The sequence below is a fragment of the Chaetodon auriga genome, chromosome 13 (genome assembly GCF_051107435.1).
Source record: "Chaetodon auriga isolate fChaAug3 chromosome 13, fChaAug3.hap1, whole genome shotgun sequence".
Classification (NCBI taxonomy): domain Eukaryota; kingdom Metazoa; phylum Chordata; class Actinopteri; order Chaetodontiformes; family Chaetodontidae; genus Chaetodon; species Chaetodon auriga.
The window spans coordinates 19,911,545-19,926,892 of NC_135086.1; the positions used below are offsets into that span (position 1 = coordinate 19,911,545).

The window sequence follows — 15,348 nt, forward strand, 5'->3', positions numbered from 1 at the left end:
TTCACGCGTATGAACACATACCTACCCTCATGAATACCAACATGGAAAAAAATTGGATGGATTTCAGGGTGAGGATTTACTTACTAGGGAAGCCCATGTTTGAACTCTTCAAACAAATTGGTGTAGGGAAGAGAGAGATGGAGGGAGGATGTGAGAGGGAGAGAGATGACGACACATAATGACTAGGGAGGAATGGGAAAAGCATGCCAGGAGGGAGGGAATTCAGGAGTAGATGGGAGGAGAAAGGAAAAAGGATTGGTGGATGGAGAGATCAGAGAAAGAGGGAGTTTCTGAAATTCTTACAATAGTGCTTCCAGAAAATGCCTCCAGAAAGCCAAGTCAGTTTTAACAGATGTTATCTTGGGGCACTTTTCATACAACCCTGCTCTAAACTATACTCTATAATATTAAAAGAAATCTGCTTAGCTGTGCTGTTGTCACCTTTGAGACACAAATAAAGTTTTGGAAAAAAAGGAAGAATAATTTTAAAAATCTATTTACCTCTATGAGGTGGTGGCAAAAATCTAGACAAATAAAAGCACCACTGTCTGCATTCACCCTGGTTATACAGGGACAGAACTCCATTTAAGATTCTGCCCGTTTTAAAAATTGTATTCTCTTGTTTGTTGCATTTTAATTTCTCTTAACGTACATTTTTTAGTTGTTTCAAGAAACATCAGTCCTCTTCACTCTACTCCTACTCAGTTTCCATCCTTTTCATCTTATTCTTGCTATTCTTCTTTAATAAAATCTAAATGACATGTATCCAGTGCCTAAACGGGAACTCCACAGCAAGTCAAAAACCACACACCTCTGACTGGTTCAAGTATTAGAAAAGTTGCTTATCCAGCAGAAAAGTAGGAACACATTCAGTCAGAGTTGTGTTTGTCTGCCTGATGGACCACTATTCACTCTCCTGTTAGCTCTGGTTTAGTCCTCGACAACCCCTGGTTAAAATATATGACTCTTTCTTTTGCTATGTTCACCAGTTGATCTTTTACTGTGTCTGTCTGGTGTTTGATGCTGAGTAGGTAGGGTACGGTGTGACAGCTTATCTGTGCTGAGAACAGCTGCTGCTGTAAAAACAAAAAAAGGCAGGGATGTTCTTTCTCACAGAAGGGCTTCATTTCCGTTAGTGTCTATCACACCATCTTCTTTTTTTATTCCTTTTCATCAGTCATTCTGAAATGCAAAAACATGGAACTGGTGTCTTCTGTCCACAGCTTAAACTAAATATACAGCACATACATGGGCTACACACTCTAATTTCAGTATTACATACAATGACACCAATCCACTACTCTGTTAATATTCACCCCACAAACATTATACAACACCGGTTTTCTAGGACTGTGAAGTGCAGTGGTCAGCAGTTTTTATTTATTTTTTGTTGGGGCACTGGGTTAGTTACCTCTCACAGTTGGACCAGGTCTGGGTTTTTGATCAGTCTTGAGCTTCTGGAATGTTCTGGGGCATCAAACGTTTCTATGAGCATAGTGTATAAGCTACTGCAATCAGATAATCCGAATTCAAATGTATTTCTACTTTTCAAACTTATGTGCAAAATTACAAAAAAAAAAAAACAAAAAAAAAAAAAAGAAAAAACAAAACAAAACAAAACAATGAACAAAAAAGCAAAACAAAACAAAAAACTACAAGGTGTCCAGAAATGACTTAAGCATACTGTAGAGTTTTCTATGAACTTTTTATATCACATCAGTACAAACCCAGTCAGCCATGGTTAGAGTAACAGTCTTTAGTTCATTTTAGCCACATGTAATCTATATAATGTGTAATGTGTTGGTATCATCTCAAATGTTAAAATATGACAACAAGGGTTTACCATGGAAATCACTCCTTCATAAACAGCTGCTGTACCGTCACCGAATGTATGTATTAGGACATAGCATAATTTAAGAGGCAGCAGACACACATCTATTGATTAGATTTTCACAGTGAAAAGGGATCCTCCTGAATTCTATGAATCTCTGCTGCCCCAGGACTCACTTTCCTGGTAGCAGGTCTGAGCAGAGGCATGACTGGGGTAGAGCTCTCTGGGGCACAGCTCTGTAGCACATCAAATATTGTGGGCGTTTTTGATGAGCCCAGCACGGCTGCACATTATCAGCTCCACCTCCTTTGGTACCCAACATGACCTTGCCCACGCAAACTGGGTTATAATATAAATGGTTGCTGCAGCAGCTGCTAAGGTACCGGCTTCTCCAGCCTCTCCTGAATTAGGACTGCTCATCATGAAGCTGCTCGCCCATATCCTCTGCCTGGCCCTGGCTCTGACAATCTCTCTGTCGTAAGTATTCTTGCACTTAACCTGGAGGGACGACACCTATAACTGCATCTCACATTTGAAATGTGAAGCAGCTTATACTCTGCAAAATGAACAGAAGATCTGAAATGAGAAGAATTTTCTTTTTCTGCTCTGTTCAATCAGGCAAGGACATGAACATGAACATGAACATGGAAATGGACATGAACATGAACATGAACATGAACATGCATCAGGTGAGTTGATGGAAACCATTCATACTCATTTTGGCACCATTAGTTTGGCATCTTGGCCATTAGGGAAACTATTTATACTTCATTCAGAACTTTCTTTATAATTTCACATGACTGTGATATTCTGCAGCTGCCCCTGACCGTTGTCAAGGCATTGAGATGGACGCTGTTGCAGTGAATGAAAAGGGAGTCCCATACTTTTTCAAGGGTAAGTCGTTACATATAGAGGAATCATGGGTGGGATTCATCGTAAATTAACATTGCCTTTTGCTCAAAAATAAATCATGCTTAAACATGCATCAAATGATTGCAGAGCATTGTAACTAAGCGTAGGCTTCTATAATTTCATGGCAAGTTCTCAAGTATCAACTCTGAAATTGTGGAGGAAAATTTGGATTGTTCTATCTAAAGGTTGTGGGCTTTGTTTCCTACCAGGTGACCATCTGTTCAAGGGCTTCCATGGCCATGCAGAGCTGTCTAATGAGTCTTTCTCTGAGCTGGATGACCATCACCACTTGGGCCATGTAGACGCCGCTTTCCGCATGCACAACGAGGAAAACCCCTCCGACCACGACCACATGTTCTTCTTCTTGGTACAGTGAAGTCTTTGACTTTTCTTATCTTTCTCAGGATTAAGATTAAAAACATTCCTTGCTGAAAATGAACATTATGGGTAAAGACCTGCAGTGGCTGCAGAAGAATTTACGAGTTGGAGATATCCACTGTGTCAGAACTGTTTATCAGCTCTGACACAGTGGAGGTTCATGTCCTAGAGTGAACCATCTTGCTGAAGAGATAATCACTTTGGAGTCTGAACTGTAAGTTACCGAGCTCAAAATTAAGAATATTAAGTTTACTCATGTTTAATGAAATATATAAGTAGACAAATGCATGTTTTTCAGAGATAACTGGCAAAGTCAAAACAAAGCTTACAGGATTGTTAGGACACAGGCAGGCACTAGTTAGAACAGGCAAGTTACTACTAAAGGGTTTAGCAAAGGGTGTGCATGGGGACTGTGAAGGTGGCTGGATGATAGTGGGGACTACTGCTGGACAAGGAGGGAATTGCAGGTTCTGAAAAGATATCTAGAGGCTGGTATACCCAGTTTCAGAAAATTAAGAACTTTGACACCTCTGCAATCATCAACTTCATCAACTACACATATGATGGTGTCACCACAGATTTATATATTTCTGTATTTTACCTGTGCATACTTATCTCGGTGATCCTTCAATACAGGACCACATGGTGTTCAGGTATTACAAACACAAGCTTGAGATTGGCTACCCCAAGAACATCTCTGAAGTCTTCCCTGGAATCCCTGACCACCTGGATGCTGCTGTGGAGTGTCCCAATCCAGAGTGTGATCACGACTCTGTCATCTTCTTCAAGGGTCAGTGTACATTCTTCCCCGCCCAAAGAAAACATTAATCCTTGAACCATGATTACGTTTGCCAAGGGGTTGTTTTCATGTCCTGTTGTCTTTTTTCATGGAAATATTTTAATGAAATTTGGTGAAAGATTATATAACAGAGCAAATGGACAATGCTTGGCTTGAATCCTTTTTTTTTTTTTTATGTCTTTTATGTCTATTTTCAGGTTTAATTTGACATTATTTGTTGTTTGTTCTACCTACATCAAATGGAATAATGTAGAGTGATAAGGCCATGTTCTTACATGATGTGTAATTTTTTCTATAGGAGACGAGATCTACCACTACAACATTAAAACCAAGGCTGTAGATGAGAAAGAGTTCAAGTCCATGCCGAACTGCACGTCTGCTTTGCGCTTTATGGACCACTATTACTGCTTCCATGGACATATGTTCTCCAAGTTTGACCCAAAGACCGGCGAAGTGCATGGCAGATACCCAAAAGAGGCACGCGACTACTTCATGAGATGCTCCAAGTTCAGTAAGTGATGAGTCGATGTCTTGTATTGATGTTTATCTCTGAACAGCATCTGTTTTTGGCTGTAAAATAATGCATAAGATTTCCCCCCAAATCAGACCCAGTGGCGAGTGATGATGAAATGGTCTGGTAAGCATGTTGGAGTCAGTTGGGAAGCCATGCTGAGCATAGACAAAGATGATAAATACATAGCTATCCTCACCATTATGCTTATATTTGCTGTTCAGGTGAAGAGAGCGAGCACGTGGAGAGAGAGCGCTGCAGCCGTGTCCACCTGGATGCCATCACGTCTGACGACGCTGGGAACATGTATGCCTTCAGAGGTGAGAGCTGACAACAAAACACTTGTTTGGAAATGGTTCCCTATTACTTTGGGATCAGGAATTGTAGATTTACACTCCCCTTAAACAAATGAGATGTAATGTGTACTAATTACTGAGCTTGTGTACTAATTACTGAGCTTCAGACATACTGGTACGCAGATTTTTGAGCTTTGGGCAGAGCCAGACTAGCTGTTTCCCCTTGTTTCCAGTCTTTGTGCTAATCAATGCTTAATTGCCTCCTGGCTCCATATCAATAGTTCGTGCCCAGACATGGAAGGGTATTGATCTTTCCATGTAACAGTTGGCAAGAAAGTCAATAAGTCAATGAAATCAAATAAATCCTATTGAAACACCATTTAATCATAAGCCACTGAAGGTCTGTGTGGATTGAACTGGATCCTGGCTTAAAAGTCTCAGGATTTATCTATATTATCTATTTAGTCCAAAAGAGTTGGCTGGGATCCCGTTCTTTGGCCACGGGTGTTGAGTGTGTTTGTTGATGTCTCATACCAAGTGCATCTGAGGGAACTTTCTATAGAAATCAGCTCCGCTAAGGTCAAGGCAAGTTTCGGTGGGCATCGCAAGAACCAGCTTCAGATTCTGAATCTGAAATCCAATACTAATTCAGTACAAATCCAATCCCATAAGTGATTCCTTTGTCTTGCAGGTCATCATTTCCTCCATGAAGATGGGGCCAATGACACACTGACGGCTGACACCATCGAGAACGCTTTCAAGGAGCTGCACAGTGAGGTGGATGCTGTTTTCTCTTATGAGAATCACCTTTACATGATCAAGGTAACTACAGAGTCAAGTGCACACACATCATATTCATTCTGTCATTACTTTTTTCTCATATCGAGAACACACATCACTTATTATTTCTTCTCCTCAGGATGAGCACATGTTTCTTTACAAAGTTGGTGAGCCCCACACCCACCTGGACGGTTACCCCAAGCCTGTGAAGGAGGAGCTGGGCATCGAGGGTCCCATTGATGCTGCATTCGTCTGTGAAGATCATCACATTGCTCACATTATTCAAGGTAAAGACACAGACGGCGCCTAAAATGACATGCAAGGCTGATGACAATCCATCAAAGAGCTACAGAATAATTTTGAAAACATTAGCCCATGCAATTACAAGCACTGAAACTAGAAATGATGTAAATAGATTTAAGCAAATGTATGAAAGTGCATTTCTATACGTTCACTTTTGAATTTCAAAACACTTCAGTTCAGGCTCTCCCATGAAACCGCTTTCCCCAACATTTCAATGCATAGTTGGGACCTGCTTTACAGTGAAATATAGCACTTGAAATGATGTTGAAACAATTGTTATGTGCAACCCTAAAGTCCCTAACCTAACCTTAGCCCTAACCTGGACCTCTAAACTCTTTTATTTCCACAATTGCTAAACAGATACTGTACGCACTCACATCTCTTCCTGCCTGCTGTCTTCCAGGTCAGACCATCTCTGAAGTGGACCTGAAGGCCAGTCCTCGTGTTGCACACAAGGAGCATTCAATGCACCTCTTTGAGAAGGTCGATACTGCCATGTGCAATGCAGAGGGAGTGACGGTAATCGTAGGGAACCACTTTTACCGCTTTAACAGCACAGAGCTGCTTGTTACTGAAACTACCCTGCCTGAGCAGCACAGGGTATCCATGGAGCTGTTTGGCTGTGATCACTAGAATTGAATGGATTGTGCGGGATATCACGTACAACATGCTGAAACATGGAAAAACAGCACCAACAACATCATGCAGGAGGCCCCTAATAACAAGGCACTAAGATTTTGACTACATTTGCTTGCGGACAATGATGCATGTTATTTCCCTTCTGAGTCTTACCTCAAAAAACCCTTTATCAGTTTTATTTGTTTTTGGAAGGGTTCTGACTTTTCATAATTCAGCTCTGTGGTCCTCTTTGCAAAATGTGCTACCATGAAGATAAAGGGTTCTGCGTGTTTCTCTGTGATTCACTTTGTACAGTGTTGTTGTGAATAAAATGGAGTGGCAACAAAAACCACAGACTTTACATTGTCTGGAGAGGATGGACACTGAAACCGTTTAGTGGTGTTTCATGTAATACGTTTGTTATTTCTGAATAATTTTCATAGGAAAACTGTAATTTGTTTTTAGTGATATGGAAAATACTGTCTTGTTTTGATGCAGTCACTTGAGTAAAGATTAGATTAAAGGGAAAAGTGGCAATTAACAGAAGAGACAGAGGTCATAGCAGGCAACATACAAAAGACACACTGGCACTACAATAATAACACTAACACATACAGTATTATGTCATGAGCCCACCCAGCCAAAAAACCATGGCCAATAAAATAGGCAATACATAACACAACCTTAAAGTTCATCAGTTTAGAACATGTTTGTACTGCATGTGGCCAAAAAACGTTATTGTATGTTTAAAAGTAAACAATAGTATCAAAAGTTACATAACAATAACTGTGTTAAAGAATGAACAATATTACAGTTTTTCATATGTTTCACAGTTACCTGTGTTGAGTTCATAACCTGTTGTTGATTTTCAGAGGAAATTCCCTGAAATACAGTAAAAACATAACTTAAACCTTATTACTTTATCATTGGAATTAGATTAGATTAGATTCAACTTTACTGTCGCCAGTACGTCAGAGTGCAACACAGAGACAACGAAATGCAATATTAGAATTTGTAGAATTTGCTTGTAGTGAAATTTTTATTATTATTCTGCTGACCTGCTGAGCAGTTAGCAATTACTTATGAATAATTAATTCAGTGTACTGAATGAACACTATGTCTATTATCCAGTTCCTCTTGGATGAATCTTGAATGGGGCCTTAGGCACAGTTTTGCAGATGGCAGATCAAGCGCAAGTTCTGGCTTTTGGCCAGTAGAGGGCACAAGAGTTCCACTTCAGGGACCAGCTTGAGCGCTACTACAGTAAATCTTTTGGCTCTGGTCTGTCTGTTTGTCTGTTCTGCCTTGTTTTTCTCCAGAGCGGCACAGATAAGTCAGTGCAGGTGTGATTTTATTCTATTCCTCTGAAGCACACACTGAGACTGAGATTTGAGTTAACCACAGGGAGCTTTAGTTTTGTACTGGTGAATAGTCTGCAAAAATAATAGTGATTTAACTACTTATACTCTCAAGTACCTGCCAATGGTTCCATTTGTCCAACTTTGCTGCTGAATCAGGCATTGGTCAAACCCACAGAGCTCAATTTACACTTCTCAACGTTCTAAAGACACTTCATGTGTCAGGCTTTTTAAAGTGCAATTAATGATTCAAGGCATTCAAGTCTTAAAACATTATAACAAAACACTGTCATAGCAACATTAATATTGTTAACAGTTTTTACATAACTATGACCAAGTCCTTTCAGTGTACAGTCCTAATAATGAATAGTCAAACCACGTGGCTGCGCGAGGCCTGTCTGTTAATATCTTGGATATTGTTCCAGGATTTTTCCTGGTCAATATTTGACTCAAATGTTTTTGATTTTTTTGAAGTCAAGTAATTTAAAGAATCAAGTCTGAAGCCTTTTTTGTGACTTCAGTCTGACTTAAGTCCAAGTCTCACATGGCCAGCGTACAACTCTCCTCACAAGGAAACTAGATTTTAAATCAACAGAGGAAGACTTTGCTCATTAACAACACAGGCTTTGCAGTGATTTTGGGGTTCTCCCTCCCGTCCTCAGTGACCTGCTGTGCATCATGCAGCTCTAAACTGAGGCAATGGGATGATGTCAGCTTCATGACCGGGGCTGAAGTCTCTGATAACAGCACGCTTCATTGGATCACACAATCCCTTACTTCACCCAGCTGGGATTACAATGGAAGGAGAAACACTGAGGCCCTTCACCAGTCCTGGTATGATGCCACAATCAAGTATAAAGGCTGCCAGCCCAACAGCACACACACAAATCTGGGTAATGTGTCTAATGAGAAGAGCATGTTTGAGATGTGAGGCCAGTTGTTAAATAAAATCCTTTAATCTGCAACTGGAATAAACTGCCGTATGTAGTCTCATCATGAATGGGCAGTGCAGATGTCTGTCAGGCGTGTCTATTATGTATCACCCCAATTCCATCAGTTAGGGTAGACTAAATAGCAGCTCAACAAAATACAATTGAACAGCACCACAAACTACATCCTCCAAAAATGAATCAATACCACTCTAAAATTGTTTCTATAAAAATCTGGATATTTTAACCTTCATGAAGAGGGGGTGCAGGACTGTTGGATTAGACAGCATCAGTTTTAGCCAGGTGTACCTAATAAACTGGCAATTGAATATATACACTGAGAACTAATGGGGGAATCATTTGATTCAGTGAAAATGTGCATTATTTACGCAAATTTCAAAATTTCTAAGGAAAACAAAATATGAATCAAGGGCCAGTTTCGCCAGATTTGTAATATGAGATCATTTCATCTCACAAATTTTGCCAATTTTACTTATTAAAACAAATGGCATCCTTGTGTCCCATGGATAAGGATGCAAAAGCCATGCAGGACTCATTGTATTGACAAGGCTCTTTTTCAAGTCCATTTGGGGGCTGATTAATGGTTGATTTGGACACATTGATCCTGAGGAAGCTTTGTGGCATTCAGCATTTGATACCTAAGACAAAGACAAAGAAAATTTGCCAATGTTGCTTCGAGTCAGCCGAGCATAAAGTTGCGTGTAGTTTGCATAACAGTGCAAATTAATACTACTCCAATCTGACAAAAAGAAGCATATACATAGAAAATAGTATAGGACCAAGAAGTGACCCCTGGCGAACATCACATGAGAGGCAGGCTGGAAATGAAAAAGATGAGAGAAAGTGGTGGGAGTGAAGGAATGAACCAGGACAGGCTGCTCCAGAACCGTCTGTGAACGAGTGGCTGCTAACTCAGCTTCTCAAGGGGAGCAAAGTAGTTTGCAACTGGGACAGGGTCATCATTCCCACGTGGTGTAAACAAAGGAAGAGCAGTCCTTGTCCCCTTCTTCATGGATGTAAAGAGACAAGATGGACAGTGGATGGGCTTGGATTGTCACGTTCCTTTTTGTCGCTCTTGGACCTGGAGGGAATATCCTGGTGCAGCACAGTTAACCAAGAGAGGACCTGGGACTGCCACTGGAGGACATCATCCAGGAGACTTTCAATGGATCTCAAACTGTATAGTTCTGTTGGGATGAGTGGAGGTATGCTAGAGAGGGAAAAATAACTGCCAACACACAGAACTAAAAGGAGCTATTAGATGCCATCAAGAAGTTACCAATGGCACTTACACGCATGTGATGATCTGGTTTCTTACTGGTATTTGTGCACTGATGAAGAGCTTCAGGGGACAAAATGTACCAGCACAGGCCCAGAACTGGGCACACTGCAGAAGTTTGGCATTGATGCAGCAGCAGTAGTAGCAGCATTTCAATCAGCTTCTCATCTCCTCTACATTTTCTCTGAAGGTCTGAAAGGACAATGATTAAAATCTTTCACCTCGATTCAGGAAAAAGAGGCAGGATCTAAAAGTGGAGCTTAAAATGTAGCTTAAAAACTGGATTAAAAAAATCTATTGTGACAGAGCATCTGCAGGACAAGCACTGCAAACAAAACACCGACGCATAAGCCATCATGCACAATATGTCAGTCTCAAAGGCAGATATGTACTGCCTTTGTGGCTATCCATGCTTATTCTCTTTTGCTCTCCAGTAAGGACAAACTGTCTGTGGGCATGTACAGTATGCTTGTCCGTGTGTGTGTGTGTGTGTGTGTGAGAGAGAGAGAGAGAGAGAGAGTTGTCTCCTTGCTGTTTGTTATGCTGCTTAATTAACTGGACTGGGAGGGTTGACGGACATCTGCTCTCAGCCTGTCGTTTAGGGTAGCTTGACCCCCAGTAAGTGTGCGTGTGTGTGTGTATGCTCGTGCGCGTGAACGAGCGTGCGTGCATGCGTGTGTGTGTGTGGAACAAGCAGGTATGGACATTGGCCAAGACTGTGCCAGATAAACGTTGGATCTCATGACCAGATGGTGCCAGCTAGCGTCCGCTCTGCAGACTGGTGACCGCTAAAAACACTCTCTCAGATGTAACCCCGGTGCCCTGCATCAAACTGTCAGAGAGAGCAGCGAACCAGTCTGGTAAAGACACACAGAAGGGACCAAAACAAACACACACACACACACACACACACACACACACACGCCTCCACAAAAGAAAAGATATGATAAAAGCTCAAGGAAAAGGTCTTTTAGGCCAATTGTTCTTAAAGTATTTCTGCACCTCTGCTGTGTACATTTTATGGGGGAAAGACGGTGCTTGTTGATGAAAAAATGAAAATTAAAAGATGCTGTCAGTAAAATATCAATCTCTTGCATGTAAGTTACTGATGCAGCACTTCAAAGATAAAAGGTCACAATGGTTCCCAGTTTTCGGGTGGTGGTCTAAGAGGGTAATACATGTGTGTTTGGAGTAAGCTGCGAGCTACAGGGTCAACTACATGAAAAACAACTAACAAAACTCAACAAAAACAAAAATATTTATGGTAAAATAGTTTCACAATATGACTAGTACAACTACTATTACTACTAATCTAATCTAGATCAAAGATCTATAAAGTGAAAAGCCCTATTTGACTACTGTTCTGATCCATATTATGGCAAGAACCACTCAACTAAGTAAAGAGAAATGACAGTCCATCACTATTTTACAACATGAAGGTCAGTCAGTCCGGAAAATTTTAAGAACTTTGAATTTATCCTCAAGTGCAGTCGCAAAGACCATCAAATGCTATGATGAAACTGACTCTCATGAGGACCGCCACAGCAAAGGAAGACCAAGAGTTACCTCTGCTGCAGAGGATAAATTCATCAGAGTTTTCAGCCTCAGAAACTGCAAATTAACAGCACCTCAGATTAGAGCCCACATAAATGCTTCACAGAGTTCAAGTAGCAGACAAATCTCAACATCAACTGTTCAGAGGAGACTGTGTGAATCAGGCCTCCATCGGTCGGATTGCTGCAAGGAAACCACTTCTGAGGAAGAACAAGAAGAAGAAGAGAATTGCTTGGGCTAAGAAACACAAGGAATGGATTTTAGACCAGTGAAAATCTGTCCTATGGTCTGATGAGTCCAGATTTGAGATTTTTGGCCCCACCTGCCATGTTTTTGTGAGATGCAGAAAAGATGAGCGGATCGTTTCTATATGTGTGGTTCCCACCGTGGAGCATGCAGGAGGAGGTGTGATGGTGTGGGGGTGCTTTGCTGGTGACACTGTTGGTGATTTATTCACAATTCAAGGCACACTTAACCAGCATGGCTACCACAGCATTCTGCAGCGATATGCCATCCCATCTGGTTTGCGTTTAGTGGGACCATCGTTTGTTTTTCAACAGGATAATGACCCCAAACACACCTCCAGACTATATAAGGGCTATTCCACCAAGAAAGAGCGTGATGGAGTGTTGCGTCAGATGACCTGGCCTCCACAATCACCTGACCTAAACCCAACTGAGAAGGTTTGGGGTTTAGGAAGGAAGGTTTTGGAAAACCATTCCTGGTGACTACCTCATGAAGCTGATTGAGAGAATGCCAAGAGTGGGCAAAACTGTCATCGAAGCAAATGGTGGCTACTTTGAATAATCTAAAAAAAATAAAACGTATTCTGGTTTGTTTAACACTTTTTTGTTTACTACATCATTCTATATGTGTTCCTTCATAATTTGGATGTCTTCAGCATTAATCTGCAATTTAGAAAAAAAAAACAAAAAAAAAAAGAAGGAAAGAAACAAAAACCATTGAATGAGAAGGTGTGTCCAAACTTTTGACTGGTACTGTAAGAGAAACTGTTCGAAAAGTATACACTAAAACCGTCACTCTGCAGCACCTTTTTATCTGTTAACCAAGTCTCACTAATAACAATGACTCTAAACATGTGTTTAAACAATCTTAAATAGTCTTTCATTTGAACAAAATTTGTCAGAGAGTATGATTGAAAACCTTCCAGTATTAAACCAAATTTTGTTCATTCTGTTCCTTTCAACTGCTTTATATATTTCAATTATGGTTTCATTATTTTATTGATTTGGCTTTTTAATAGTTCTAATAGCTATATTGTGAATGAGGTCTCTCCCTTGATGTATGTCTGGATTAAAATAAAGATTGAAGGAGTGATTCTTCAGAGTTTGATTTGTAATCATTATAAAAAAAATGTACCTCAATGGAAAAATGTCACATTCCAAACTAAATGATTTATATTAGTCAAATATCAAAGTATTAATGACTGCAATGTTATACAGAGCTGAAACTTGCTATGTTTCATCCTTATTCTGGCCCAGGATGTTCCTTCTCATGCTTCATGAAGAGGAAATAAATGTGTTGGATTTTTCACAGGATCACGTAGAGAAACAAAGCTCCATGGCAGGGTCTCTGCCTGCTCCAAGCTACAGAGCAAGGTTATCTAAAATTCACTCCATAGGAAATGGATAACCACCAGCCATGATCAGTAAGTATGCTCTCTGCTCTGTCTCTTGTTACCTCCAGCTCTCCCCTTTTCTCTTCACCTTCCTCTCCTCCTCCTCTTCTTCCTGTCTCTACTTTGATGTTTCTTCTGCCTTCCTGTCTGTCTTAATCTGCCTCTCTCTGCAGTTGGCAGTATGCCTGGACTTTGCTGTTTTTGCTGCCTTGCTGTGAGCAGTCTCCCATTCACTCCCTCCCTCCCTAAAGTTGCCACCACCTCCACATCCTTGCCCATTACCTCCTCCTCTCCTGTATCTCTCTAACTGTCCTCCTCCTCCTCCTCCTCCTCCATGGCAGTGTCTTGTGGATTGGGTTGTGCAGAGCTGTCAGTCCCTGGCTGGGCCTGCCAAGCTGCACGTCCTGGTCAGAGGGGAGGCCGGGGCAAATGGTCGGGGCATCGTTGTGGGTCCAGCCGACCTCCCACCACTGAGCAGCGGACCCCCTCAACAGATTGAGCCTCCAGCTGGCCGGCACGGGGCCCGCCATGGCCCCATGCTGAGGGCACACATGCCACAAAGCACAAATTCCCACTTGCGCACAAACACACACACACATACACTAACATGTGCATGCATGGAGACACATGCAGATGCACATCCTATACTGCAGCCTACAACACAGAAAGGTATCTCAATTGTCAACTTTACACAAACTAAAAATACTGCAGCTGTGCTGCATTCATTTTTGAGTCATCTAATCAGTCCCTTCAGGGTGCTCAATTTTTTGTTATTACAGTGTTGCAGTCGAAAGTGACTGAATTTGCCACAGTTTTGCGATTAAAAACTAATCTGCTTAAAAAAAACTGTTAACTGTTCAGAAGTTACTGAAAATCCTGATATCTAAACAGTAAAATGACTTAAGGAATTTCTTAAGATCTCTTGCCTTAATTCTTGCCTTAACAAGCTAGTAAAATAACAAGTTAGAGAATTCAGAGACTAATTGTTTCAACAGATGACATTCATGCTTTCAACAAACATTGTTGAAAGAATTCACAACCTCTACAATATACGCATCTGCTCTATAAGCATCACGTTGTGCATACACAATTTGTTCAGACTTGCAGAATTTTGTTTTAAATTATAATAGAGAAGTTTCCTAAGACAGCGGCTACATATAACAGAGCAAATAAATAATGCACTTTCCAAAAGACTTTCCATGTGATGTACTGGCCAACTCATAAAAACAGTGGATAATGGATATACATATTTCACTCAGCTTCATAATTAATGAAGTCTTAAAACAAAGAGGTGCTAAATACAGTATGTGTGGTTGTCACACAACTAAATAATCTAAATGTAAAGAAATTAAATGAGAAGAAGCGTGAATGCAGAGAGGTGAAGGGATGCAAACAGACACAAGTTTGATCCAGGGGTTAAAAACATTGAGACAAAGTTGGGGAGATTTTGATTTGACCTCCTGAGACTGCATGATTGAACTTAATGAATCTACAGAGACAAGATAACAATGGGAGGAAAATATCAGAAACAAATGGAGGTCTTGGTAAGTCATGGTAAGAGTGTGAGGGATGAAATCATGAACAGTGGGAGATCGTGTCAGTTTATGCTCTGTTGCTGTAATATTTTGTTCTGATAAACATAGTTGTATTTGTTAAGCAGCCACTGTACCTATCTGTCCTTCCTCTCATTTACAGGTGATTTCCAGTTTGCCTATGTTGACTTCACTACCTCTCTCTCTCTCAGCCAGGTAAAATTCTCTTCCTGTCTTCATTAGCTACACTTGCAGAGGGAGGTTTCCTGCTTGCCAAGGTCCTCTGGGCCCCCAGACACCAGTGCAGAGCCCTCCAGGGGCCAGAGAAGCCAGGCTGCACCCTGTCGGTCTGCAGTCTGTTCTCCAGTTGTGACAGCGAACACATCCTTATGATGACAATTAGTGGCTGTTAGAGAGCACAGATGAGCATAGGAGGCACAAGAGAGAGAGACAGAGAGGGGAAGGAGAGGAGGAGGAGGACAGAGAATGAGGGGGGGGGGGGGGGGGGGGGGGGGGGTGAGGGAGGGGGGGCGGGGCAGGTGGTGCAAAAAGCAGGACACAATTAACAAACATGGGAAAAATACCCACTAATGAGGATGGGCAAAGCT

General features: G+C 41.2%; 1 protein-coding gene across 1 annotated transcript; it reads left to right on the top strand.

Annotated features, from left to right (window-relative positions):
- Positions 1-2,186: 2,186 nt before the first annotated feature.
- Positions 2,187-6,769, top strand: hpxa (hemopexin a). Its single transcript, XM_076747592.1, has 10 exons — positions 2,187-2,308; positions 2,450-2,520; positions 2,648-2,725; positions 2,953-3,110; positions 3,758-3,911; positions 4,219-4,431; positions 4,656-4,751; positions 5,419-5,549; positions 5,647-5,794; positions 6,214-6,769. Exons 1-10 carry the CDS (start codon positions 2,187-2,189, stop codon positions 6,441-6,443), a joined length of 1,401 nt encoding a protein of 466 aa, XP_076603707.1. The 3' UTR covers positions 6,444-6,769.
- Positions 6,770-15,348: the final 8,579 nt, after the last annotated feature.